The sequence below is a fragment of the Galeopterus variegatus genome, unplaced genomic scaffold (genome assembly GCF_000696425.1).
Source record: "Galeopterus variegatus unplaced genomic scaffold, G_variegatus-3.0.2 Scaffold1313, whole genome shotgun sequence".
Classification (NCBI taxonomy): domain Eukaryota; kingdom Metazoa; phylum Chordata; class Mammalia; order Dermoptera; family Cynocephalidae; genus Galeopterus; species Galeopterus variegatus.
The window spans coordinates 282,429-310,174 of NW_007727424.1; the positions used below are offsets into that span (position 1 = coordinate 282,429).

A 27,746-nucleotide genomic window follows, 5' to 3' on the forward strand; every position below is an offset into this window, starting at 1 on the left:
TTCCTTCCCTGATAACAACTTTCTCTTCACCATCAGTTTTAATTTTCACAGAATCAATTTTTAACAAATTATCTGAAATTTTGACCTGCCGAATTTTTGACATAGTCTAAATCCTCAAGTTTTTACTTTTTTGTTTTTTTAAACAAATATGAGTGATTCCTTCCATTTTTAACTCCTTCAACTTACCATTTCTTTCTACAATCCTAAATTTTTTTGTTTGTTTAATTTCAGAATGAGAAATTCAACTTAAAACCAAAGGTTTAGCACTTCAGCAGTACTTTTTGATGGAAGAAACTTCCAGTGGGATACAAATGGTAAGAAACAAAGGATTTTTTTATTTTTCACATTCAGAGAAGATTAGGAATTTCATTATAGAAAATCAGCACAAAAGAGAGATACTCAAAAGAAATGGCATTCACCCAAGAGGGAGTGGAATCTCTGGAGAGACATTCTGAATGTGATGAATTTGGGTGACCCCAATTCTAGTGTGAAGAACTTCTTGCTTGAAACTTGGAGTATCCTTCTAAAAAATGGCATAATTGCATGGACCAGAAGGACACATTTCCTTGTAGGTAGACATGTCTACAGAGCTTCTTAAAGCAAATAAAAGACCCATGCCAGTACTGAGTTCCTAACTCCATTTCCCCAGAATGTTGTGCCTTTTATATTGGTAAGGGGTTACCCTGAAAATTATCTCAGTATTAGTAATTATGAATTCATCTTAGCTCTCCTGATGTTGACTGCTTATTTATTTCTCTGGGTGCTCTGACGGATGGTAAGGAAGATGAAAGTGTCCTTTTCTCAAAGAATTTATTCATACATCACCTTTTATCAAGTGCTTGTGATGGCTCAGGAGTGTGCTGCAATAGAGGGAACTAAGAGGAGAAGAGCTCCCAATCTAGTTGTGGTGTGATAAGTTCATGTGTAAAAGGTGCCTTTAAAGCCATAAGACTGGAGGTGAGCGGTAGTGAGTGTGGTTTCCTAAGACCATCGAACCCTGGAATAGACAATGGGAGCCCTCAGAACCCTGTGTAGGCATTGGTTTCACTTCCTCATTTTCCAGTGAACATTGGTGGGGATGTTACTTGGCTCAAACTTCTATGTGTGTGATGGTTTAGGACTTGGTGACCTTTGAGGATGTGGCTGTGAACTTCACCCAGGAGGACTGGACTTTCCTGGACCCAACTCAGAGAAACCTATACAGAGATGTGATTCTGGAGAACTACAAAAACCTGGCCACAGTAGGTGAGACTCCAGCATCAGAAATGTACATTATGAGACTCCACCTTTGACATAGTGAATCAGAAAGTCTGCTGTTGCATTGGGAGGGAGCGGGGAGAGGGAGGAGAGAGCGAGGTTTTAGTAATGGGCCACAATCAACCACATTGTATACTGACAATATAAAATAAAATTAAAAAAGAAAGTCTGCTGTTGGGGCTCTGTCATTTGTGTTTTAACAAACACTCCAGGTGTATCTGATTCACTCTAAAGCTGAGAACCACTGGCGTAGTAATTTCCCTGTAAAACTAAAGATCTCTTTTTGTATTTCCATCATTTCTTCCTTTAACTAAAGTCTTAGTGGTTTTTATATATGTATTGAGGGTACTTTAAAAAGTTCACAAAAAGATTCTCATTTTTAAATCTAATTTTCCATGAACTTTTGGAAATATCCTCATATTTCAGCCTGCATGAGGTTTCAGGGGTCGGAGATAACCAATCTTTTCAGAGCACAGAAAGAGGAGATATTTGCATTTTGTACTGTCTAGAAATAATTTTATTGCTTTCATTAGAAATATGGTTTCTAGGGCCGGCCCATGGCTCACTCGGTAGAGTGCGGTGCTGATAACACCAAGGCCATGGGTTCGGATCCCTATATAGGGATGGCCGGTTCGCTCACGGGCTGAGCGTGGTGCTGACAACACCAACTCACTGGCTGAGCGTGGTGCTGACAACACCAAGTCAAGGGTTGAGATCCCCTTACCGGTCATCTTTTTAAAAAAAAAAAAAAAAAGAAATGTGGTTTCTGTTTCATGGGAAGGTTTGTCATCTCCTGCATAAGCCTCTTTCATTGATGTGTCTTTCCCTGTGTGCAGGATACCAGCTGTTCGAACCCAGCCTGATCTCTTGGTTTAAGGAAAAAGAGTTGAGGACAGTGGACAGAGGAATTCTCCAAGGTAAGTGTTTGTGAAGCACATGCCTGGGCAGTGAGAAGTTCAGTAAGTTTGGAAGTTTAATGAAACATTTCAAGATGCACTTTGTCAAAGTAGGTAAGAGCACTGGACTCAGAAGTTTTGGGATACTTTCAACTTCCCATACTCCGTTAATTTGTGTTGGTCTATAATTTCCTATGATCTCACAAACAACCTGCCCTTTTCTTTTTTGAGTGTATGGTTTTCATGTATGCTTTTTGTCCAGATCTTTCCTACTTTCCTTCCCTGATAATACTGTTTCTGTTCACCATCACAGTTAATTTTTGTAGATTTGTTAATAAATTTTTAAATTTTGACCCCCATATTACTGCCAAATTTTACACATAGCCAAACTGCTCACATATATCTTTGCTTTATTTTTTTTAGCATGTTAAATATGGAAACAAATACAGATGAACCTTATTACTTTTAACTTATTTAACCTACCATTTGGTTGTGCAAACTTTATATGTTTTTCTCTTGTACTTCAGAATGGGAAATGCACCTTAAAACCAAAGGGTCAGCACTTCAGCAGTAATAGATCTGCAACATAACCAGCACCACTTTAGACAAGCCCAAGTACAAAATGGCGCCACCCGCCCCCCCCTCCATGGAGATGGGACTGGGACTAACTTCGGCCCCTCCTCTCAGGAAGTGTCCCCTGCTCCCGTAGGGCACTAATTGTACCTTTTAATTGGGGCAGGGATCCTTCCTGCAGCTGGAACTGGCATAGCGGGCCCTGCTACTGCCTCTCAATTCTATCAAAACTCTCAGGAGAACTAAGCATAGATAGCATCTCCTCCCTCCAGTGACAGGTCACCTCACTCAAGACAGTCACTTTACAGAACCATCGGGCCCTTTACTTCCTTACAGCTGAGAAGGAAGGCACCTGCCTCTTCTTGGGGGAGGAATGCTGTTATTATGTAAATGAGTCCAGGGTGATCCAAAACAACTTACACCATTTCACTGAACCCTTGGGTACCCTGGCTTATGCCTCTACTTGGACCCCTAACTGTGCCTCATCCTACTTTTTGGCCCCTGTCTCTTTTGGTGTTTCTCTAATTTCTTGCGGGAACGTATGCAGGCTTTCACCAACCAAAAGGTGGCAAATTGTTCCTGCAAGGAGGATATCAGCCCCTCAGAATCAGCGACCCTTCCCCAGAGGAATGTAGCCTCCCCACATGAAACCAATACCCTGCCACTTGATTGTTTTACCCGCCAATATAAATCTTTTATTTTTTTCATAACTTCACCCATCTCCAGCGGGAAGTAGCTTCAAAAGAATGAGACCTCCGCCCTTTTCCCCTTTTTCCTATACTTAAAAGGCAGGAATAATAGATCTGCAACATAACCAGTGCTACTTTAGACAAGCCCAAGTACAAAATGGTGCTGCCCAACCCCTCCCCAACCCCCCCCTTCCATTTTTGAGAAGTTTCCTGACTTAAACAGAAACCCCTTTTGATTCTGCAAGGATGCGGTTCTCCACCCCGATCCACATTATCATAATGACCCTCCTTGATGGTATCGTCCAGCCCTTGGCGCACTCTACAAGCTCTACCACCCCCACACTTGGTGCTATAACCTTTTCAGGGCAGCCCTGGGCTGCCTGGTGAGTCCAGGGTGATCCAAAACAACTTACACCATTTCACTGAACCCTTGGGTACCCTGGCTTATGCCTCTACTTGGACCCCTAACTGTGCCTCATCCTACTTTTTGGCCCCTGTCTCTTTTGGTGTTTCTCTAATTTCTTGCGGGAACGTATGCAGGCTTTCACCAACCAAAAGGTGGCAAATTGTTCCTGCAAGGAGGATATCAGCCCCTCAGAATCAGCGACCCTTCCCCAGAGGAATGTAGCCTCCCCACATGAAACCAATACCCTGCCACTTGATTGTTTTACCCGCCAATATAAATCTTTTATTTTTTTCATAACTTCACCCATCTCCAGCGGGAAGTAGCTTCAAAAGAATGAGACCTCCGCCCTTTTCCCCTTTTTCCTATACTTAAAAGGCAGGAATAATAGATCTGCAACATAACCAGTGCTACTTTAGACAAGCCCAAGTACAAAATGGTGCTGCCCAACCCCTCCCCAACCCCCCCTTCCATTTTTGAGAAGTTTCCTGACTTAAACAGAAACCCCTTTTGATTCTGCAAGGATGTGGTTCTCCACCCCGATCCACATTATCATAATGACCCTCCTTGATGATATCGTCCAGCCCTTGGCGCACTCTACAAGCTCTACCACCCCCACACTTGGTGCTATAACTTTTGAGTGTAAGATGTGTGGGAAAGCATTTATGAGTTCCTCCTCCCTTTACATTCACATGTGAACACACGTTGGAGAGAAGCCTATGAATGTGAAGGATGTCAGAAAGCCTTCACTACATCCACGTGACTTATCGAACATAGAAGAAGTCACACAAGAGAATCCCTTTGATTGTGACCAATGTAGGAAAGCCTGTTTCTTCCTTATATCTTATTGCACTTATGAGAACTCACAGGGGAGAGAAGCCCTTTGAGTGTGAGATGCGTGGGAAAGCATTTACACATTCTTCTTCCCTTCGTGTTCACGTGCACACTCACAGTGGAGAGAAACCCTATGTATATAAGGAATATGGGAAACTTTCACAAATTCTTCTTGTCTTACTGAACATATAAAAACACACTGGAGAGAAACTCTGTGAATGTAACGAATTAGGATGTCCTCATGCCCTGATAATCACATTCTAATTTATTGTGGCAAGAAACTTTATCAATGTAAGCAATGTATAAGAATTTTCAGTTGTTGACGTTAATCTCAAAGACATGAAAGAAATTACACTCTGAAGATGCCCCACGAATTTAAGGAATGTTGGAGACCCATTGTGATCTGCTCACATTGCAGGATGTAAGAACTCACCCTGGAGCCATACAGTTAAGAAACATGGCAAACCTTCACTATTTCCTCGGATCTTGCTAAATATTTGAGATCTGAGGATGGAGAGAAACCCAGGTGATGTAAGATATGTGGAAAAGTTGTAGTTCTGCTAAATACCTGTGATCTCACAGTGGAGAAAAACTATAAAGGTAAGAAATGCTGGAAAGTCATTTTTTACCTTATTCCTTGACTTTTAATAAACATGAGGTGATTCATACTTGAGAAACTGTGCATGTACAGTATATGGGAATTACCCCTCTGTGTTCTGAAATCTTGTCTGCTGACAGAGACATGGCTTTCTATGTAGTTCTGTAGTCCTAATCATTCCTGGCGTGATATGTCTTTCTTTTCCCTATAGCAATGCTGCTCCAATGTAGAAGCTACACCTTCTGGGTTGCAGCCAGACCAAACATGGGCCCTCAGGATTCATACTTAACCCTATTTTAGTAGTGCAGGTTCTTTTGTTGGTTTGACATGGTCTGGTCATGGTCATGGACATTGTCTTTTCACAGTGTCTCACACCAGCCAAGGTGGGAGGTATAATATGGCCCTAAGTATTGTAAAAATGCCGTGTCTCTCTCACACCTGATCCTTTCAGATTAAAGGTCAGGGTGCAAGAAGGGACATATTGGAGAAATAGTGCAATCATAGTTAAAGACTGAGATAAGCCTGATTTCGCGATGATGGTGGGAGAGCCGTAAACCCACACCAGGGGATGGAGGGAATTCCTGTAACCTCAGGTAGTGCAGGGAAGGGGTGAGAAGGCTGAATATTCTCTTTGTCCTCTGGATCCACCCTACAGCTTGACAAAGCAATCATGTTATATGCCAGAGTCAAGTAACAGCTGTGATTGGCAATGTGACCTCTTCTGGCTTTCTCATTCTGTCCATGTGTTTGCTGTTGTTGTTGTTGTTGTTTTTGTGGCTGCCTGGGATGGGGTTCCAAGCCCTTGACCTTGGTGTTTTAACACCATGCTCTAACCAAAGGAGCTAACCGGTCTGTTCTGTGTGTTTTGAAAACAGAAAAATTCAAGGGCCAGCCCATGGCTCACTTGGGAGAGCGTGGTGCTGACAACACCAAGTCAAGGGTTAAGATCCCCTTATTGGTATCTTAAAAACAACAACAAACAAACAAACAAACAAAAAAAAAACCAGAAAAATTATTGTGAACATGGTTAGGATGTTTTTCTGTGTTTGACGGCATCACCGGCACTTCCTGAATGTTGCCCTTGGGTACAGGCACAAAGACCAGCACAAGCAAGTCTCAGTCAGAGTGATAAAAATTTATAATCTTGTAACACTTAAGCATCATTGAGTTGTCATGTATGGCCATTGAAGCTGCTGCTGCTTGATGAATTTTTCTGTGGCACTTAATTAAATCAGTGTAATGGTATTCCAAATCAAGGTTAACAATAAATCCCATATGGAAGAGACCTGTGCACATTCATGTTATTTGTTTGTTCCTGGAGAGGAGTGCATGGTGGAGTCGTTCTCTTGTGGGTATGAGTGTTGCTATTTAGCTCATCTGCTGACACATTTGTTGGCAGTGACCCCAAAGATCATCAGATTAGTCTCTTCTGGCTTGTGTGGGTTGCAGTGGCTCATTGACTGGTCCTGGAAGCCATCCTGATTGTCTGAAATAAGTCCTATAGGTCTGTAGTGGATTGAATTATGGCCCCCCAAAACTCATTAAAGCTTGAATTGTGTCCTCCAAGCTTTATGCATTCGAAACTTAGCCCCACTGTGACTATTAAGAGGGTGGGAAATCCTGTTATGACAATTGAAAGGTGGGGCCTTGATGAGGTGAATGGATTGTAGGACTGTGCAGTAGTGAATGGATTAAAATGGCGGTAAGGGGTGTGGTTCTGAGGGCTTTAAAAGAAGAGGAGAGTCTGTCTCTCTCTCTCTGCTTCCACCATCTTGCAGTGTGAAACCTCTGGTTCAGTCCATTTAATGGTTTAAATGGACTTTGGACTTCCTAGCCTCAGAAACCGTAAGCAATAAATTTTGTTTTCTTTATAAATCACCCAGTTTCAGGTATTCTGTTATAGCAACACAAAACGGACTAATACAAGGTCCCTCCAGAACTTGTTCACAGGTACCTGAGTCTAAGCACTTGTGGGTCATGGGTGAGGTCAGTGCTACAGGTTGGAGTCAGTGCTTGGACTCCTAGTGACAGTGTCATTTAACAGGTGATACCCTAGCCCTCACAGTCTAGACATGGTCCTGCCCCAGAAGCTGAAATCTGATTATCATTTATAAAATGAAATTGATCTATGTATATTGCATTTTACCAGAAGCCTTGCTAAACATTCTTAAAAATTCTAGTTTTTATGTATTCTTTTGTGTTTTCCACACAAGCAAGCATATCATCTATAACTAATGACAGTTTGACTTTTCCATTTAAAACCTTACATCATTTAGGTTTTTTTCTTGCTTTCCTGGCTGAACAAGACCTCCTGTACAATAATGACTAGAAGTGTTGCTTTGCCTCCCACGGATTTGTCACCCCTTTTCCCCTGTGTGATAGAGCTGACAAAGATTACTCAAAGCCCTTCTCTTCTGAGCAGTGAGATGCCCCAGAAAGGGGTTAATAACCCAGAACCCTCAAGCATGAGGCATTCCTTCCATTTGGGAAATTAACCACGAATTGGGGTTCTCTTCCTGCATTTATTCTCCAGCCCAGCAAGTAAGTTACAGGAAGAGACATAGTTTTAAAAAGTTTAACAATAGAAGCTGGTAACATTCAGTAAAATCAAGTCAGATGACATTCTATTAGGCAATTAAGTGATCCACTAACAAAAGCTTGATTTTAGCAAACATTCCTTCTCTCCCCAGCAGCTTCCCAGTAACTTTACATATCAATCAGTAGCTTGTCTGTCTTTGAGCCAGCAACCTTGCTGTGTTACCATTCTTTATCTTACAACAGAGACTTTATAGCCTGAGGAAAATTTCCTGTCGTTTGCAAGGTCAATATCTGATAATGCAAGGCTCTGGAAAACCAGGCCCTGTGAAGTACATTTGCTTTATGAATCCTCTACATAGAAGTAGTAAAAGCAGCATACTTTTCTTCCTAATCCTAATGGCACATGTTTTCCACTGTATTGACTGTTGTAGATTTTCTAAGTATTTTAGTCAGTTTTGTGTTGCTATAACAGAATTACCTGAGACTGGGTAATTTATAAAGAAGAGATGTTTACTTGGCTTATGATTCTGGGACAGCTGCATCTGGCATGGGCCTCAGACTGCTTCTACTCATGGNTAGATCTGCAACATAACCAGTGCTACTTTAGACAAGCCCAAGTACAAAATGGTGCTGCCCAACCCCTCCCCAACCCCCCCCTTCCATTTTTGAGAAGTTTCCTGACTTAAACAGAAACCCCTTTTGATTCTGCAAGGATGCGGTTCTCCACCCCGATCCACATTATCATAATGACCCTCCTTGATGGTATCGTCCAGCCCTTGGCGCACTCTACAAGCTCTACCACCCCCACACTTGGTGCTATAACCTTTTCAGGGCAGCCCTGGGCTGCCTGGTACTTTGAGCACAGCCCAGCAGATTTCTTTCTTTAATAAAGCTTGAATGGTACCTGGCATCTTGGCTCACTTTCTTTCAGGCAGGATATTTTTTGGTTAAAAATATCAAATGGGATACAACTAATAAGATTACCAAGGGGCATTTCTTATTTTTTTACCTTCAGAGAAGATTAGGAATTTCATTATAAAAATCAGCACAAATGTGACATATTTGAGAGAAGCAGCATTCACCCAAGAGGGAGCAGTGTCTGCAGAGAGATTCCCAAACCTAGTGTGAAGCTTGGTGCTTTAGAGTTCCCATGAATACATATTTCACTAGATTTTGAGTTTTTTAAATGATTTCATAAACATCTACAGGAATCATTTGAAGATTAGTGTAGATCAGACAGAATTGTTGCATTAGGACTCCTTCCTCCATATTGAAAGAAATCCAGAGGGTAGGAACTATATACAGGTTATAAACATGGCAAAAATAATGATTGTCATAATATTTCTGTCTTCAGATGAGTGGAATCTCTTAATAAGTTCAAAAAATCTTTCAATCATTACTCATTCCTTTACCAACAGGCAAGAAATCACAATGGAGGGGAGATCTATGAATGTGAGCAATGTGGAGGTCTTTAGTGAACACTTATGCCTTAAGATGCACATGAGTACTCAGAACATTTCTGAGTTAATCAGTATGGAAAAGACTTCCCTACTCTGCACAAGAAAACATCCACTGTAGAGAAAGTTTGTGTTGAGTCAGAGTGGAAAAGCCTTCAGAGTGACCCCAAGTGTTTACCAGTGAACAGGCCTGAGAGACAAATCCTTTGAATGCAGTGATGTGGGAAAGCCTTTGTTAGTCAGTTGTACTATCAGTTACACAGGAGAACTCACAAGGGAAAAAAACTATGAATGGAAGCGATGTGGGAAAGCTTTTACTCACTCCACAAGCTAAGCTGCCCATGTTCAAGTGCACACTGTTAAAAATTCTACAAATGTAAGGAATGTGGGAAAGTTTTTAGATATTCTGCATACCTCAGTATTGACATGCAAACCCACACTGGGAAGAAACTCTACAAGTGACAGGAATGTGGAAAAGCCTACAATAAGTTTTGTCTATGAACTCAACATTTAAAAAGTCACACTGCAAAAAAGCCCTTTGAATGTAACGTATGTGGAAAGTCCTTTAGATATTCCTCACTCCTTAATGATCACTTTCAAATTCAACCCTGGGATCAAACCTTATAAATATAAGGATTGTGGGAAAGCCTTCACTGGAAGCTCAGGCCTTTGTAAACATGTAAGAACTCATACTGGGGAGAAGCTCTATGAGTGTAAGGAATGTGGGAAAACATTTATGTATTCCTCCTCCCTTTGCATTTATGTATGGGCTAACATTGGGAGAAGCCCTATGAGTATAAGGAATGTGGAAAAGCCTTAGGTACATCCTCAGTCCTTAGAGTACACATGAGAAGTCACATGGGAGAGACCCTTTGGATGTGATCAGTGTGGGGAAAGCCTTTGTTTCCTCCACATCTCTTAATGTACACAGAAGAACTCACACTGGAGAGAAACCTTTTGAGTGTAAGATGTGTGGGAAAGCATTTATGAGTTCCTCCTCCCTTTACATTCACATGTGAACACACGTTGGAGAGAAGCCTATGAATGTGAAGGATGTCAGAAAGCCTTCACTACATCCACGTGACTTATCGAACATAGAAGAAGTCACACAAGAGAATCCCTTTGATTGTGACCAATGTAGGAAAGCCTGTTTCTTCCTTATATCTTATTGCACTTATGAGAACTCACAGGGGAGAGAAGCCCTTTGAGTGTGAGATGCGTGGGAAAGCATTTACACATTCTTCTTCCCTTCGTGTTCACGTGCACACTCACAGTGGAGAGAAACCCTATGTATATAAGGAATATGGGAAACTTTCACAAATTCTTCTTGTCTTACTGAACATATAAAAACACACTGGAGAGAAACTCTGTGAATGTAACGAATTAGGATGTCCTCATGCCCTGATAATCACATTCTAATTTATTGTGGCAAGAAACTTTATCAATGTAAGCAATGTATAAGAATTTTCAGTTGTTGACGTTAATCTCAAAGACATGAAAGAAATTACACTCTGAAGATGCCCCACGAATTTAAGGAATGTTGGAGACCCATTGTGATCTGCTCACATTGCAGGATGTAAGAACTCACCCTGGAGCCATACAGTTAAGAAACATGGCAAACCTTCACTATTTCCTCGGATCTTGCTAAATATTTGAGATCTGAGGATGGAGAGAAACCCAGGTGATGTAAGATATGTGGAAAAGTTGTAGTTCTGCTAAATACCTGTGATCTCACAGTGGAGAAAAACTATAAAGGTAAGAAATGCTGGAAAGTCATTTTTTACCTTATTCCTTGACTTTTAATAAACATGAGGTGATTCATACTTGAGAAACTGTGCATGTACAGTATATGGGAATTACCCCTCTGTGTTCTGAAATCTTGTCTGCTGACAGAGACATGGCTTTCTATGTAGTTCTGTAGTCCTAATCATTCCTGGCGTGATATGTCTTTCTTTTCCCTATAGCAATGCTGCTCCAATGTAGAAGCTACACCTTCTGGGTTGCAGCCAGACCAAACATGGGCCCTCAGGATTCATACTTAACCCTATTTTAGTAGTGCAGGTTCTTTTGTTGGTTTGACATGGTCTGGTCATGGTCATGGACATTGTCTTTTCACAGTGTCTCACACCAGCCAAGGTGGGAGGTATAATATGGCCCTAAGTATTGTAAAAATGCCGTGTCTCTCTCACACCTGATCCTTTCAGATTAAAGGTCAGGGTGCAAGAAGGGACATATTGGAGAAATAGTGCAATCATAGTTAAAGACTGAGATAAGCCTGATTTCGCGATGATGGTGGGAGAGCCGTAAACCCACACCAGGGGATGGAGGGAATTCCTGTAACCTCAGGTAGTGCAGGGAAGGGGTGAGAAGGCTGAATATTCTCTTTGTCCTCTGGATCCACCCTACAGCTTGACAAAGCAATCATGTTATATGCCAGAGTCAAGTAACAGCTGTGATTGGCAATGTGACCTCTTCTGGCTTTCTCATTCTGTCCATGTGTTTGCTGTTGTTGTTGTTGTTGTTTTTGTGGCTGCCTGGGATGGGGTTCCAAGCCCTTGACCTTGGTGTTTTAACACCATGCTCTAACCAAAGGAGCTAACCGGTCTGTTCTGTGTGTTTTGAAAACAGAAAAATTCAAGGGCCAGCCCATGGCTCACTTGGGAGAGCGTGGTGCTGACAACACCAAGTCAAGGGTTAAGATCCCCTTATTGGTATCTTAAAAACAACAACAAACAAACAAACAAACAAAAAAAAAACCAGAAAAATTATTGTGAACATGGTTAGGATGTTTTTCTGTGTTTGACGGCATCACCGGCACTTCCTGAATGTTGCCCTTGGGTACAGGCACAAAGACCAGCACAAGCAAGTCTCAGTCAGAGTGATAAAAATTTATAATCTTGTAACACTTAAGCATCATTGAGTTGTCATGTATGGCCATTGAAGCTGCTGCTGCTTGATGAATTTTTCTGTGGCACTTAATTAAATCAGTGTAATGGTATTCCAAATCAAGGTTAACAATAAATCCCATATGGAAGAGACCTGTGCACATTCATGTTATTTGTTTGTTCCTGGAGAGGAGTGCATGGTGGAGTCGTTCTCTTGTGGGTATGAGTGTTGCTATTTAGCTCATCTGCTGACACATTTGTTGGCAGTGACCCCAAAGATCATCAGATTAGTCTCTTCTGGCTTGTGTGGGTTGCAGTGGCTCATTGACTGGTCCTGGAAGCCATCCTGATTGTCTGAAATAAGTCCTATAGGTCTGTAGTGGATTGAATTATGGCCCCCCAAAACTCATTAAAGCTTGAATTGTGTCCTCCAAGCTTTATGCATTCGAAACTTAGCCCCACTGTGACTATTAAGAGGGTGGGAAATCCTGTTATGACAATTGAAAGGTGGGGCCTTGATGAGGTGAATGGATTGTAGGACTGTGCAGTAGTGAATGGATTAAAATGGCGGTAAGGGGTGTGGTTCTGAGGGCTTTAAAAGAAGAGGAGAGTCTGTCTCTCTCTCTCTGCTTCCACCATCTTGCAGTGTGAAACCTCTGGTTCAGTCCATTTAATGGTTTAAATGGACTTTGGACTTCCTAGCCTCAGAAACCGTAAGCAATAAATTTTGTTTTCTTTATAAATCACCCAGTTTCAGGTATTCTGTTATAGCAACACAAAACGGACTAATACAAGGTCCCTCCAGAACTTGTTCACAGGTACCTGAGTCTAAGCACTTGTGGGTCATGGGTGAGGTCAGTGCTACAGGTTGGAGTCAGTGCTTGGACTCCTAGTGACAGTGTCATTTAACAGGTGATACCCTAGCCCTCACAGTCTAGACATGGTCCTGCCCCAGAAGCTGAAATCTGATTATCATTTATAAAATGAAATTGATCTATGTATATTGCATTTTACCAGAAGCCTTGCTAAACATTCTTAAAAATTCTAGTTTTTATGTATTCTTTTGTGTTTTCCACACAAGCAAGCATATCATCTATAACTAATGACAGTTTGACTTTTCCATTTAAAACCTTACATCATTTAGGTTTTTTTCTTGCTTTCCTGGCTGAACAAGACCTCCTGTACAATAATGACTAGAAGTGTTGCTTTGCCTCCCACGGATTTGTCACCCCTTTTCCCCTGTGTGATAGAGCTGACAAAGATTACTCAAAGCCCTTCTCTTCTGAGCAGTGAGATGCCCCAGAAAGGGGTTAATAACCCAGAACCCTCAAGCATGAGGCATTCCTTCCATTTGGGAAATTAACCACGAATTGGGGTTCTCTTCCTGCATTTATTCTCCAGCCCAGCAAGTAAGTTACAGGAAGAGACATAGTTTTAAAAAGTTTAACAATAGAAGCTGGTAACATTCAGTAAAATCAAGTCAGATGACATTCTATTAGGCAATTAAGTGATCCACTAACAAAAGCTTGATTTTAGCAAACATTCCTTCTCTCCCCAGCAGCTTCCCAGTAACTTTACATATCAATCAGTAGCTTGTCTGTCTTTGAGCCAGCAACCTTGCTGTGTTACCATTCTTTATCTTACAACAGAGACTTTATAGCCTGAGGAAAATTTCCTGTCGTTTGCAAGGTCAATATCTGATAATGCAAGGCTCTGGAAAACCAGGCCCTGTGAAGTACATTTGCTTTATGAATCCTCTACATAGAAGTAGTAAAAGCAGCATACTTTTCTTCCTAATCCTAATGGCACATGTTTTCCACTGTATTGACTGTTGTAGATTTTCTAAGTATTTTAGTCAGTTTTGTGTTGCTATAACAGAATTACCTGAGACTGGGTAATTTATAAAGAAGAGATGTTTACTTGGCTTATGATTCTGGGACAGCTGCATCTGGCATGGGCCTCAGACTGCTTCTACTCATGGTGGAAAGTGGCAGGCAGCCAGCAGGTACAAGCAGATCACATGGTGAGAGGAAGCAAGAGAGAGGAAGCAAGAGAGAGAGGGAGAAGGTGCCAGGGTCTTTTTAAGCAATGAACTCTGTGGGAACTAATAGAGCAAGAACTCACTCATTACTCCCCCCCCCCAGGGAAAGCATTAATCCATTCATGAGGGATCCACCCCCATGACTCAATCAGTTTCCAACACTGCCACATCGGAGATTAAATTTCCACATGAGTTTTGGAGGGGACAACACATCCAAACTCCATCAATAAGGTTTTAAGGCTTTTTTCTATTTTTCATAGTTTTGGGAGGCTTCCTTATGAATGCCTTAAGAATTTATTAAATTTTTTTGTTTTTTACAAAGTATTATTGAGTAACATTGGCATGTAACATTCTTTTCTTACTCTATTCTTGCCTGGTTTTTTTGTATGAAGACAGTATTTCCTCCTTTTCTTAATTCAAACTATTTCCATGTGATAATAATTGTGTCTTTATATCAGTCAAAATTCACTTGCAAAATCATCTGAATTTGCATTACTTGTTGCCATCATTATCAGTTTTTCTATTTATGTTTTGGAATGATTTTAAAGCATGGGTTCAAAATTTTTTTTACATTTGTTGGAGTGGTAAGTTTTCCAGTTTCACCTTAAGTAAGGTTTGGCAAGTTTTGTTTTAGCAAATGTTTTTACAGGTATTTTTGTATTTCTGAACTTATAAAGTTCATAATATTTTTTGATATTTTTAGTATTTGTATTGTTAATAATTATATACCTTTTTAATCTTTTTCATTTAAAAATCATTTCTTTGTTTTTTTATATTAATACTACTAGAATTTATTTAGTTTTATTAATTCATTTCAACAAAATCTGGTGTGGTTACTATAGTGTATTTCTGGTTTGTGTTCTGGTTCTGGTCTGTGTAATTGTATTTCTGATTTGTGTTGTATAGTAGTGAGAGTGTGCTGCTATAACAAATTACCATAGACTGGGTGGCTGAAACAACAGAAATTTATTTTCTCATTGTTCTGGAGGCTGGAAGTGTGCCCTCTGGCTGTCTTCAGTTGGCTGAAAGAGAGCCAGCAAGCTGTTCTGTGTCTCTTCTTCACAGGGTGCTAATCCCATCATGAGTCTGGGTCCTAAACTATGGTGGGCTGTAGCACCTATTTTTTACATCAGCACATGGAGATTGAGACCACAGGGGGCAGATTTATGTAATCTCACTGGCCAAGCATGCTGAGTAAAAAGGAATTTATCCTTGGAATGCCCTTCCACTGGAGGCGCTACAGAGCACCGAATATACTGAAATATGTGGAGGAATTTGACCAATGAGCATGCTCTAAGAGAGATCAACGAAGCACACAGAAACCTGTTACATAACTGGGAATCACCCCCTTAATTGGATATTCCTTAGATAGCATGAATGTGTGTAGATAGTAAAAACTATAAAAGTGGAACCCAGGCAGAAGGCAGAGCTCTGGCTCACCTACGCTGGGGCCAGCCTGCACTTTGCCAGTTAGGTGTGTATGCTTTTCTTTTTTGTTGAACTTAACTTTTAGTGGGCAGCTGCTCACTGTCTTGAGCCAGCCTGCACTTTGTACTAAACCTTAAGTACGTATTTCTTACTTTTGTATTAAATTTGGTGTGGCTGCTGCTCAGTCTCTGGAGCTAGGCCACAATTTGCCCATGAAATCTGTATTTCTTATTCTTTACACGTAACCTGCTTTCATTTTCTACTGTGACTCTGGCTCTTGAATTCTTTCCTGTGGTGGAGTAAAAGAACCTGGTAGAGGAAAGGGTGAGTCGAGGCTGGCCATAGGGCTTCCCCAGACCTTCTCTTCCAGTACCATCTTGACTTTGTATCCTGCAACTTTCCTGATTTGTTTATTAGTTCCAACGATTTTTTTCATCTAGTCTTTAGGGTTTTCTACATGTCACAGTTTAATTTTTCCATTCATTTGCCCCCAGTCTCCAAGCAATCCTGTGGTGGCAGTGAGACATACCATGGACACTGACAACTGGACTGTGACACAGACGACCTTCTCTGTAGTCTAGCCTCTAGGTAGAGACATAAATAGCACTGCAAAGTCTTTGTTTTTTTTTTTCCAAAAGATGACCGGTAAGGGGATCTTAACCCTTGACTTGGTGTTGTCAGCACCATGCTCTCCCAAGTGAGCTAACCGGCCATCCCTATATAGGGATCCAAACCCGTGGCCTTGGTGTTATCAGCACTACACTCTCCCAAGTGAGCCACAGGCCGGCCCAGTACTGCAAAGTCTTTGAAAACAGAACTGACATTGAAACCAAAACCCACAGAGTGCTGACTGAAACTTGGAAGCTGAACCCAACTGGGGAGTTAGTTGCCTGGTTAAAAACAAAAAACTACATTTTCCATAGGATTTAAAAGCCTGGGGTGTCATAATATTCAAAATGCCCCAAATATAATTCAGAATTATTTGGCATACTAGTAGCAGAGCCTCAGAGGGCTGTGTGACAGTACCAAAAGCTTAATATTCATGTTATCAGAGTCCTAGAAGAAGAGGGGAAAGTATGACGTAGTAAAAATTTTTGAAACGTAATGATGAAAAACTTCTCAAGTTTGGTGAAAGACATAAATCATCAGATTCAAGAAGTTCAGTAAAACCAAAACATTGATAACCCCAAAGAAATCTAAGCCCTCACATATTGTAATCAAAGTGCTGAAAGCTAAAAACAAAGTCTTGAAATGAGCCTGAGAATAATGACATTACTTTTGAGAGGACAATTCAATTGACTGTGGATTTCTCATTAGAAACCATAGAGGCCAAGCGCAAATTAAACATTTTCTAAGGGCTGAGAGAAAAGGAACAGCCTTAAATTTTTTGGCTGGTTATGTGAAATATATTCCCAGACTTCTTCCCTCTTAATTTGTTCTTAGCCATTGTCTTTTGTTACCTGCATGCAGCTACTCAAGCTCCAGGTGACACCATGTGCATACACAGGAGCAGTGTGTTGTGTGTGTATTTATGTGTTGCTGGGTGTGTGTGTATGCATGCACGTACAGTGACTCGATGTGGAATGACTTCCATGTATGTGTTTGTGGGAATTGTGTGAATTCACATGCCTTCTCTTTGTGTTCTCCTTTTGGGATGACTTCTATTTTGGTGAAAGGAAAATGAGAAAAGAATAGTGGTTGAGTTATTGACAAGTTAATTTTAGATAAGTGGGGAGTTGGTCCTCCAGAGATATACTTATTCAACCAGGTAGACATGAACGTGAAGATCTCAGCATTTCACAGAGAGGGTCAGTACATTTGGAAATGTGAGGAGATTTTAAGCTGGACTGGTCATAGAGCAAAGAGGTTAGGGGTACAGAATCAGGAGTCAGACTGCCAGAGTACATGTTTTGATTCTGCCCCTTGAAATTTTGGCTGTGTAATTTTGGAGAAGTTGATGCCTCAGTCTCATCTTTTATAAACTGGGTGTGAATTTTATAACTCAAGATTTGGTATTGTGAGAATCAAATAAGTGAATGTATCCACTCAAGTAAGAGAAAACTTAGAATATTTAGTGGTACTTAGTAAGATTAAATTAGTACTAAGTAATTATAATTTATTATTATTATTTTTATGTTTTATTTTTTATTTTTGGCAGCTGGCCAGCCTTGGGATCTGAACCCTTGACCTTGGTGTTATAAGCACCAGGCTCTAACACAGTGAGCTAACTGGCCAGCCGAAGGAAATGATATTTTACAGAAAACTTATTTGTATGCAAATATCCTAAATAAAATATTAGCAAAATTAATTCAGCTATGACAGAAAAGAATAGTGCACTATGACTAGTTTTATTCGAGGATTGCAGGAGTGGCTTATTATTGGGAACTTCCTCAATGTAATTGATTACTTCATTAGAGAAGAGAGAAAAAATAGTATTATTACAAGGGAAATGGTGGCCGGTTAGCTCACTTGGGAGAGCGTGGTGCTGGTAATAAGGTCATGGGCCGCCAAAAAACAAAAACAAAACAAGGGAAGATGAAACTGCATCTCATAAAATTCTGCACCCATCTGGAATTCTTAAAAGTAAATGAGCAAGAAAATAAGAAGATTCCAGATTGGAAAAAATGAAGTTAATCTATCTACATTAGTAGATAACATGATCTTTTAGGTAGGTTCAGGAATCCAGTAAAAAATTAACAGAACTAAGTTCAATAAGGTAGCTGGCAACAAGATTAATATAGAAAATTCAGTTGTTTTTCTATACACTATCATTACACAATCCAAAAACGAAATTAAGAAAACGATTCCGGGCCGGCCTGTGGCTCACTCGGGAGAGTGTGGTGCTGAGAACACCAAGGCCACGGGTTCGGATCCCATATAGGGATGGCCGGTTAGCTCACTGGGGGAGCATGGTGCTGACACCACCAAGTCAAAGGTTAAGATCCCCTTACTGGTCATCTTAAAAAACAAACAAACAAACAAACAAAAAAACGATTCCATTTATGATAGCATTAAAATAATAAAATACTTCGGTCATCTTAAAAAACAAACAAACAAACAAAAAAACGATTCCATTTATGATAGCATTAAAATAATAAAATACTTAGGAATAGATTTAATAAAATATGTGCAAGACTTGTATACTGAAAGCTACAAAAGGTTCATAAATTAAGACTGAAAGCAGTGGCAAGATACCCTGTGTTCATGGACTAAAGCACCTAATATTGTTAAGATGGCAGTACTCCCTAAATTGGCCTCCAGATTAAACACAATATCAGAATTCCAGATGATGACAAAGATTCTTTGCTTTACCAAATTATTGTCAGGCTTTGCAACCTTTGGCCTATTTGTGCACTTCTTTGTAAAATCCAGTTTTGACAAGAACCCCGCCAAATCAGTTTAAAAAAACAAACAAAAACCCAAAACTTTTGCACTTCAAAGGACACTCAAGGACATATACTTTTTTTTTTTTTTAAAGATGACCGGTAAGGGGATCTTAACCCTTGGCTTGGTGGTGTCAGCACCATGCTCACCCAGTGAGCTAACCGGCCATCCTTATATGGGATCCGAACCCATGGCCTTGGTGTTATCAGCACCACACTCTCCCAAGTGAGCCATGGGCTGGCCCAGGACATATACTTTTATATTCTAAAGTATACCATGAAGAAAGTGAAAGACAACGCACTGAATGGGAGAAAATATTTGCAAATCACATAAATAGTAAGGGACTTGAGTACAAAATATATAAAGAACTCTTACAACGCAATAAGGTAAAGACAATCAAATTTTTAAAGGGACAAAGGATTTGAACAAAAATTTCTCCAAAGAAGACAGAGAAATGGCTAACAAGCACATGAAAAGATGTTCAGCAGCAGTAGTCTTAGTAATACAAATCAAAATAATAATGAGGTGACGTAGTAAAAATTTTTGAAACGTAATGATGAAAAACTTCTCAAGTTTGGTGAAAGACATAAATCATCAGATTCAAGAAGTTCAGTAAAACCAAAACATTGATAACCCCAAAGAAATCTAAGCCCTCACATATTGTAATCAAAGTGCTGAAAGCTAAAAACAAAGTCTTGAAATGAGCCTGAGAATAATGACATTACTTTTGAGAGGACAATTCAATTGACTGTGGATTTCTCATTAGAAACCATAGAGGCCAAGCGCAAATTAAACATTTTCTAAGGGCTGAGAGAAAAGGAACAGCCTTAAATTTTTTGGCTGGTTATGTGAAATATATTCCCAGACTTCTTCCCTCTTAATTTGTTCTTAGCCATTGTCTTTTGTTACCTGCATGCAGCTACTCAAGCTCCAGGTGACACCATGTGCATACAAGATTTAAATGTTTTTAAAGGTAATACATTTTGTACCGGCCAGCCGCCAAAAAAATTTTTAAAAAGTAATACATTTCAGAAGAAAATTAGGAAAATCTGTATGTAATCTAGAGTTTATGGAGACTTTTGAATGTATGGCAGGAAACCCAGAAATTATATTAAAAAACAACGCCTTTGGCTACATAAATTAAATATTTTGCACGGTAAAAGATGAAAAATTAACAGCAAAATAGCTAACTCACTATTCACAAAATATTTGATGGTATACCTAAACAATTCCTGATAAAATGTTAGTCAATGTTCAAAATCACTTTATTAACTCCACAAAGGCCGTCCACTGAAAACCACAGCAAAATGATTACCGGAGCAACTGTAGAACCAATCCTGCGTAGGTGAAGAATGCCTGGTATCAACGTTCCTTTACAACACAGTACGGGAGACCCTGGAACCTACGGTAAGACCCGAAAAACAAAAACACATATTTGAAGAAAAAATATACAAGATTTACAAAAAGTGTCAGTACATTGAAAACAAAGAAATCAACTCAGAGTTTAGCAGGTTCTTCAGATTTAAAAAAATAACAAAAAAGGGAAATAAAGGCCTAAAGACTGGATTGGTTGAACGGAGGAGTAGTCCATTTCTCGGACTGGCAGGTTTATCAGTTTGGGAAAATCATTGTAAGGGCTCCGGGTACACGGGCAGAGGCAGGTAAAAAGCACTTGGTGAGACGCCCCGCAGCCTCGTTTCTCGTCTGTTCTTCCGTCCAAACCGCGCGCTGGGCCGGGTCCCGCCTCCATCCCCGCCCCGAGCACGGGCCCCGCCCACAGGCCGGGTTCTAACCTCAGCCTTGTCCTCGGGTCTGTTTCTGCCTCCAGTCCCGCGCTGCGTCGACCCTGAGAGCCATCCGCCTCAGGCGGGAGGGAAACAATTTCTGCGTCCGAACGAGGTCCAACGTGCCTGAGATTAGAACCGGCAGCCCCGCAGGCCCGCGGCTGGGAGCGGAAGTGACGTCAGCAGCGCGCCGTCGTCTCTTCCGGCGCTGCCTCCGCGCGGCCGGGGTTCTTTCCACTTGGGTGGTTTCTGGCTTAAGACGGCTTCGGTGAGGCCAGGTGGAGGGGAGCAGCCGGTGGTGAAAGTACGAGTTTGGTCCGGGCCGCCGAGGGGGCTTCGTAGAGAGGGCTGGCCCACTCCGCTCGCGTCCGCCGGGGCCGCGGGTCCTCCCGGGGCGGCCAGGGCCGAGACGCCACTCGGGCCCTCGTCCCCGCCGGGAGTGCGTCGGGATATGTCGTAAGGGCGATTCCGTAGAGTTCTTTCAAACCCGGTAATTGCCTCTTCTAAAGCCTCCAAAGCAATCGTTGTGTTTTTTTCCCCCCCCAGAAATAAAAAATTTCCCCACTTCAAAGCGCGTTGACCCCAGCCCTGCGTCCTCCCGCCTCACGGACCTGGCGATTGCGGCGCTTTCGGGTGAGCACTGGGTGGAAGTTGGTTCACGAGCGCCTCTTCCTTCTGCTTCTGCTAACGTTTCATATGAGAATTTGGCTTTCTCTTTGCTGTTCTGTGTTTTTGACAAATTTTCAGGTGGAAAGACAAAGCTACTTTTTTAGGTGTCTGGGGTGTGCATGTTACTGTATGTGGATATAAACGTTTTTAGACTGCAAGTCTTTCTACTGAAAAAAACAGGAATACTAAGCTGTTCTTTTCATCTGAACTTCCTAGACCTGTACCTTCCCACAGAGCTTCAAAACAGGGCTTCTAGGAAGAAAGAATGGAGGTTTTATTGCACCTTTACTGTAATGTTTGAATTTGTCATCTGCTCTCTCCTCAGAAAAGTAAAATACATTTTTTGGTGAACTGTTTGAGAGGAAGTAAGTTGAAAATGGCAAGCGTGACACTTGAGATTTAAATGCTCGGTAATGCATATCCTATAGATAACGACATTGCCCTGTTAAGACAACAGTACTATTTGAACCAAGAAAATTAAAAATGTTACTGATATCTTTCCTGTGTAAAAAAGTAAAAGTCTCCATATTGTCCCCAAATAACCTTTTGGTTGCTTTTGGATCTAATATCCACTCAAGTTTTTATGTTGTAATTGTTTATGTCTTTTAGTCTCTTTGAACCTAAAGCAGTTGCTATTGTCTTTCAGTTATAATGTCTTCTTGAAAAGTCATTTGTTCTTGGAGAAAGTCACACATTTTGATGTATTTGATTGTATTCTCCCGGTGTGTTTAAATGTTTCCTCCATTTCTTATATTTCCTGTAAACTGATGAGTCCCTGAATGGTTGATTAAGGCATAGTGAAAAAAATCAATATAGGGCTGTTCTTAGGGAGCTTGTAAACTAGCAGAGGAGGCTAACATCTAACCAAGCAAAAAATGTATTTTACAGTTGATGAATATCTAGAAGTAAAGTACAAGACAGTATTATTTTTCTGTCTTCGTATGGGTGTAGGTGATGCTAAGAAAATAGAGTGATATTTAAGCTGAGTCCAGAAATATAAGTTGTATGTTTTAACCATGTTGAAAGGGAAGGAAAGGCCAACTTATGGCTTACTTGGGAGAGTGCGGTGCTGATAACATCTAGGCCACGGGTTCGGATCACTATATAGGGATGGCTGGTTAGCTCACTTGGGAGAGCGTGGTACTGACAATACCAAGTCAAGGGTTAAGATCCTCTTACTGGTCATCTTTAAAAAAAAAGGAAAGGGAAGGAAGTGTCTGGGAAAACATTCTATGAATTGGCTGATTACATTTCTAGAGTGACAGAGGGAAGGAAATGTGATGGAATAATCTAATCTTCAGTGTATGACTAACAGGAAAAAATAAGTGCCATCTGATCAAATGATGTAAATCAAGGGAAAATAGGAAGTATGAAAGTTTTAATTTCACGAATGGGAAGTTTGTGGACTTCATGAGACTCAGTGGCTGGGCATTGAAAAATAAGTTCTCCGTGAAAATTCACTTATGTGAATTATTAATCTTAGGAAATATTTGTGTACATAATTAGAGAGTCAAAGCCTTTTCACTGATTGTTTTCAGTCCACCTCGGGGTTTCTACTCCTACCCAAACTGGTCCTTCCTTTCCCTGAAGGAATGTCTTGTGTTACTCCTCATAGATACTCACACATCTAGGAGGCTGGAGTCACTCACTATAGGTAAATGACCAGAAAACTCCCCTGCCAATGCAGACTGCCAGAAAGCTGTGAAGGGGTCAAAGGCTTGGAAATATTCATGTTCTGTTTTTGCCACTTACAGGTCCCAGTGAGCTAGCTGGACATAGTGAAACAATTGGTGGGGGTTTTGAAGATAAAGTTGGTGAGGATGTGCATATACTGCTCTTTGGGGAGTTTACTGGAAGAGCAATTTCAAAAACTGTTGGCAGTACCTACTGAATTTGTACTTTGTGGGCTCTATAACACAACAGTAATGCGTGCAATATGAGTATCAAGATAAAAGTAAATATTTTTTATACCAGTATTATATGAAATAGCCCTAAATTGCAAAAATCCCATATGTGGATCAACAGAAGAATAGGTAAATTGTGGTATACTTAGTATTTGAAGGCTCTACAGTAAATAGAAGGGAAAAATCAAAGGTAGATGCAAAAATGCAGACGAATTTCATAAACATAATTTTGAGTGAAAGCAGAAAGAAACAAAAGAATGTCTGCCCCTTCCCAAGGCAGGGATTTAGACCTCATTAGATAACATGTATTTGTTATCTCTTGCTGCCTAACAGATTAAGACAAATTTCGTGGTTTAAAACAACACATGAGCTATCTCACAGCTTCTTTGAGTACTTAAAGTATGTTTGGCCTGGTTTAGGTAGGTCCTCCGCTCAGGATTTCACCTGATTGCAGTCAAGGCATTGGTTGGTTTGCAGTCTCATGTAACTTAACTAGAGAAGCTTAAATAGGGAAAAATCTATTCCAAACTCACTCAGATAATGGGCAAAATTTCCTTGCAGCGACAGGACTTGTTGCTCGCTGTCAGCTGGAGGCTGACCTTAGCTCTTAGAGGCTACCTGCAGCTCTTGCCACATTGCCACTTCATTAAGCCAGGTAGAGGAGTGTCAGAACCTCAGGAAAGGCCTAGACCCTGTTTAAAAGAATACCACCTAATTAAGTAAGGCCTACTTGGATGAATTCCTTACTGAACTTAGAACCAACTGATGTGAGACTTTAATTACATCTCCAGTATCCCTTTGTTTTTGCTGTGTTCTGTTGGCTAGAAACTTAAGTCTTGCATACACTCAATAGGAGGTCATTATTCAGGAGCAGGTGGAGATTTTTTGGGGTCATGGCAGCATGTTTGGCCACAGTGTAGTTGTAGCCATCTGGATGGTGGAGAAGCTTGCTGGATTATTCTGGGCCACAGTTGTTCTATCATCACTAGGCAAGATTGAAGCAATGCTCCATGGCCAAGGCTAGCAGCTGTTGGTGGGCCGATGTGTGGAGGGAGTTGGGATACCACTGTCAGTATGAGCCTGGAATGCATGGTATCTGTGTTGGGAAAGCTGTCACAAATACACCTTCAGGGCAGGTGGTGGGCAGGTAATGCAGAGGCAGTTTGGATGCCACTTCAGTTGTGAGGTCCGGGACCACAGTGTCTACATCTGGAGGGTTGTGGGGAACAAACTTCTGGGACACAGGTAGGTGCACAAAGTGAGCTGGGTTGATATGTAGCATGCATTCTGGAATGCACTGTGTCTGTGTCAGGAGAGAAACAACCATCAAGCATGTTGCTACTCTGCTAGTGGGAATCCTTTGAGTGCATGGTGTCTTTTTTAGGAGGGTCAAGGGATGGTGGTGACTGGGCCAGGGCTTGGTGATCACCTGGGGACTGTGTGTTCTGGGCACATGGCATGGGCAGAGCACCATCAAGTGCCCTCACACCCAACCGCTGAGCACCATGCAATAGTTGTAGCCAGCATATGAAGTTCCTTTCCTTTTACGGTGTCCATCCCATGCCTGCTTTTTGTAAGTTCCTGTGATTTGGTCTTGAGGTCTCTGGGGAGAGTGGTTACAAGTTCTAGCCCTGCCCTGAGCAGGAAGAAAGTTACGTTCCAGTGTGTTGGTCAGGTGAGACACAAGGGAGGCAGCACGATAAAAAACATGAAGTAACAGAAGCATTTTATTACTCACAGGTCCAAGAGAGAAGAGCTGTTCCCTCGAGGGCCGATGGGAAGTTTGGAGACAACAGGGGTTTACCTGCGGGTAGGGAATGAGAGAGAGAGTACCTCTGGGATTGTACCTTTATTTAAGTTCATGAGGGGTTGTGGACTGGCTAGGCTAAAGAAAACACACGTGAAGGGGGGAATACGTGACTCTGGTGTTAGCCATTAGGTTTCCTTGTGGTCAGTAGCTGTGGAATGTGTTGGGTTTGGGGTTAGTGAGATGAGGAGCAAGCAGCTGTATCACAAGCACACAGGAAGGGGAGGTTTTAACTAGGCTCGAGATGACAGGGGACAACAGGGTTTTCAGTGTCAGGCCTGAAAATGGCTGCTGAGGCAGCATCTATATTAAACAAATTTATGACAGTGCATCTCCTCATGCCTCAGCATCTTTTAAATGTGAGACAGTTGCAATTAGAATGGTGAAGATACTGACTGCAGGGGGAATAGTACCGTTTAACCAACAAATTAAGCATTTTAGTAGGGCAGTTATGTTGTTGGAGGTTATGAACTCATAGTTTAGGAAAGCATATGTAAAGATTAGTGATATTGGGTGTAACCAAGGAGGAGGAGTGGTTGTGGTTACAGAGGCAAGCCAGGAGGTCCTGGTAGAAAGTGGGAGGGGGATGGGTTGTCCTCAGGGGGTTAAGGAGTTTACTGATATGAGGCAGGTGCCTCCTGGGGAAAACAATAATCTACATTAATTTTAGCAATGTGTACCAGATTTTCCTTTAGGTGTGGGTGTGTGAGGGTGTATGTATGAGCAGAAAGCAAGTAGGATCATGGGTTAAGCAGACAGTGAGCTCAGGACGAAAAACAAAAAAATGTTCTGTCCATTTTTGCCTTATGAGAGGCAGTCCATGGGTATCACTGTGGAGGTTTCAGTGTAATGGGTGAAGTTATCTCTAACAGCAAGGTCTCGGGTTGGGGCTATGTTATCTGAGGTGATGTCACCTCCTGCAGTGATATTCTGTGCCAGAGCAAAGTCATCTGGAATGTGGGACTGGCGTATTCTTTTTAAGTGTGTACTGTCTGAAATTGATGTAGCCCTTTAGGTTGTAAATCAATAAAGCATCCACACCCGTAGTAATAATACCGGTAGTTAATAGGATTATGTGTAGCTGCACCTGACAGGTTTTTTGTTTTTGTTTTTGTTTTTTGGTGGAAGTTTAGGTTCATATGGGTCCCATATCAGATGAGCAGCTGCCTGGCCTGTAGGACAATCTATGGTTAATGAGTCTCAGGAGAGTATGCATCCTTGACTTGGCTTCCAGTCCTTGTGGGATGGGGGCAATATTAAAAATTTATACAAAATAAGTTGAGGCCTGGGGCATGCTAGAAAAATTCAGGGGTTTATTCATTGGACTGGTATTTGAAAAATAGTTGTTTGAGGACATCATTATGTCTTTCAGTGAAACCATTTATTTGAGAACTATTGAATTCCTTTTTCAAGAGGTTAGTATTGTGCGTGTGTGGTTCTTTTTTTTCTTTTAAACACCTTGAAGGTGACAGTTTTTAGGTAATGGCTCAACAGTTTAGAATAAATGTAAAGATGGGACCATTTGTTCACCAGGGCATCTAGTGCTAAGATAACTCTGTGAAATTTGGTCAAGTGTGTTGTTTCTTGGGTCTCGTCCTTTATTAGGGATATCCTGGCTAAGGGGTGGAAAGCAGCAACTCTCCACTAAACTCTAGCACGTATGATGGTTAGCAGTGTTGTTTGCATAGTCCACAGACTCCCATTACTGTTCACTCAGTTAGTCCCAAGGGGCTTTCCAGGTAGTCTAGAGGCTTGGGGGAGGGGTGACCTCCTTCAGCACTTTGGTATCTGGCAAGTGACTGAGGACAGGCGAAGCCATGTCCTTCTGGAGTGGAATATACCAGGGGGCCCAGGTTTGGCTCCGTCTAGTCTTAGGGAGGCCTCAGTAGTCGTGCTGAGCTTGTGAGGTGCTGTTTCCATGGCCCAAAGCATGATGGGCAGCTGGGTGTGGATGGTCCCAGGCTCAGGGTCTGTGAGAGCCTCTATTTCTAGAAGAGCCCCATAGGCAGCCAGTCATTTATTTTAATGATGTATGGAAGGAGGCCAAGAGGGACAGTTTCTTGCATTAGAAGCCCTAGGAACAACTAATGGTTTTCGTAAATGGTCCAGACACTCTAGGAGGTATCAGAAGATGCCAAAGCCTCTGTCAGTCACGAAAGAGGTTTTTCCTTTCTTTTTTTTTCTCAAGGCACTAATAGGCCTGCCTTTTGATTTTTATATTAGAAGTATGTAAAATTTGTAAATGAGGAATATGTTTCCACCAGACCAGTACTAAAAGATATTGGAAGATATTGGAATTATATGTCCTTCAGCGTCTGTCCACTGAGTCTCCTTGTAGAAGGTTGTTATCAGCGTAATGTCACACCTGTGTTCCTAGAGAAGGTGGGTGTTAAGATCTCTTTTGCAAAAGTTCTGTGTGTTGTGTAGCCGGACAAAAAGGTGTATTGTGTCCCTTGGATGGTGGAGTCACACTGCAGCTGAGGAGCTGTTGAAGTAGGCACTGAATAGAACATGCTAACCAAACTCACAAGAGCCCAATATTTAATGGTTGTTGATTGAATAGAATTAGTAATTTTTTTTTTTTCTTTTTGTCTTTTTT

The 27,746-nt window shown here is 41.3% G+C and overlaps 1 protein-coding gene, 1 long non-coding RNA gene and 1 pseudogene across 2 annotated transcripts; 2 read left to right on the forward strand and 1 right to left on the reverse strand.

The window, feature by feature from the left end:
- Positions 1-236: 236 nt before the first annotated feature.
- LOC103593284 (zinc finger protein 560-like) lies at positions 237-2,727 on the forward strand. The gene is made up of 4 exons (XM_008576241.1): positions 237-314; positions 1,119-1,245; positions 2,094-2,174; positions 2,681-2,727. The coding sequence occupies exons 1-4, from the start codon at positions 285-287 to the stop codon at positions 2,725-2,727; spliced, it is 285 nt and encodes a 94-aa protein (XP_008574463.1). The 5' UTR covers positions 237-284.
- Positions 2,728-5,786: 3,059 nt separating this feature from the next.
- On the forward strand, positions 5,787-10,065 carry LOC103593285 (annotated as a pseudogene).
- Positions 10,066-20,230: 10,165 nt separating this feature from the next.
- On the reverse strand, positions 20,231-20,938 carry LOC103593274. The gene is made up of 2 exons (XR_550734.1): positions 20,777-20,938; positions 20,231-20,385 (listed from the first exon to the last, which is right to left on the reverse strand). It is a non-coding gene; the product is annotated as an uncharacterized LOC103593274 (long non-coding RNA).
- Positions 20,939-27,746: the final 6,808 nt, after the last annotated feature.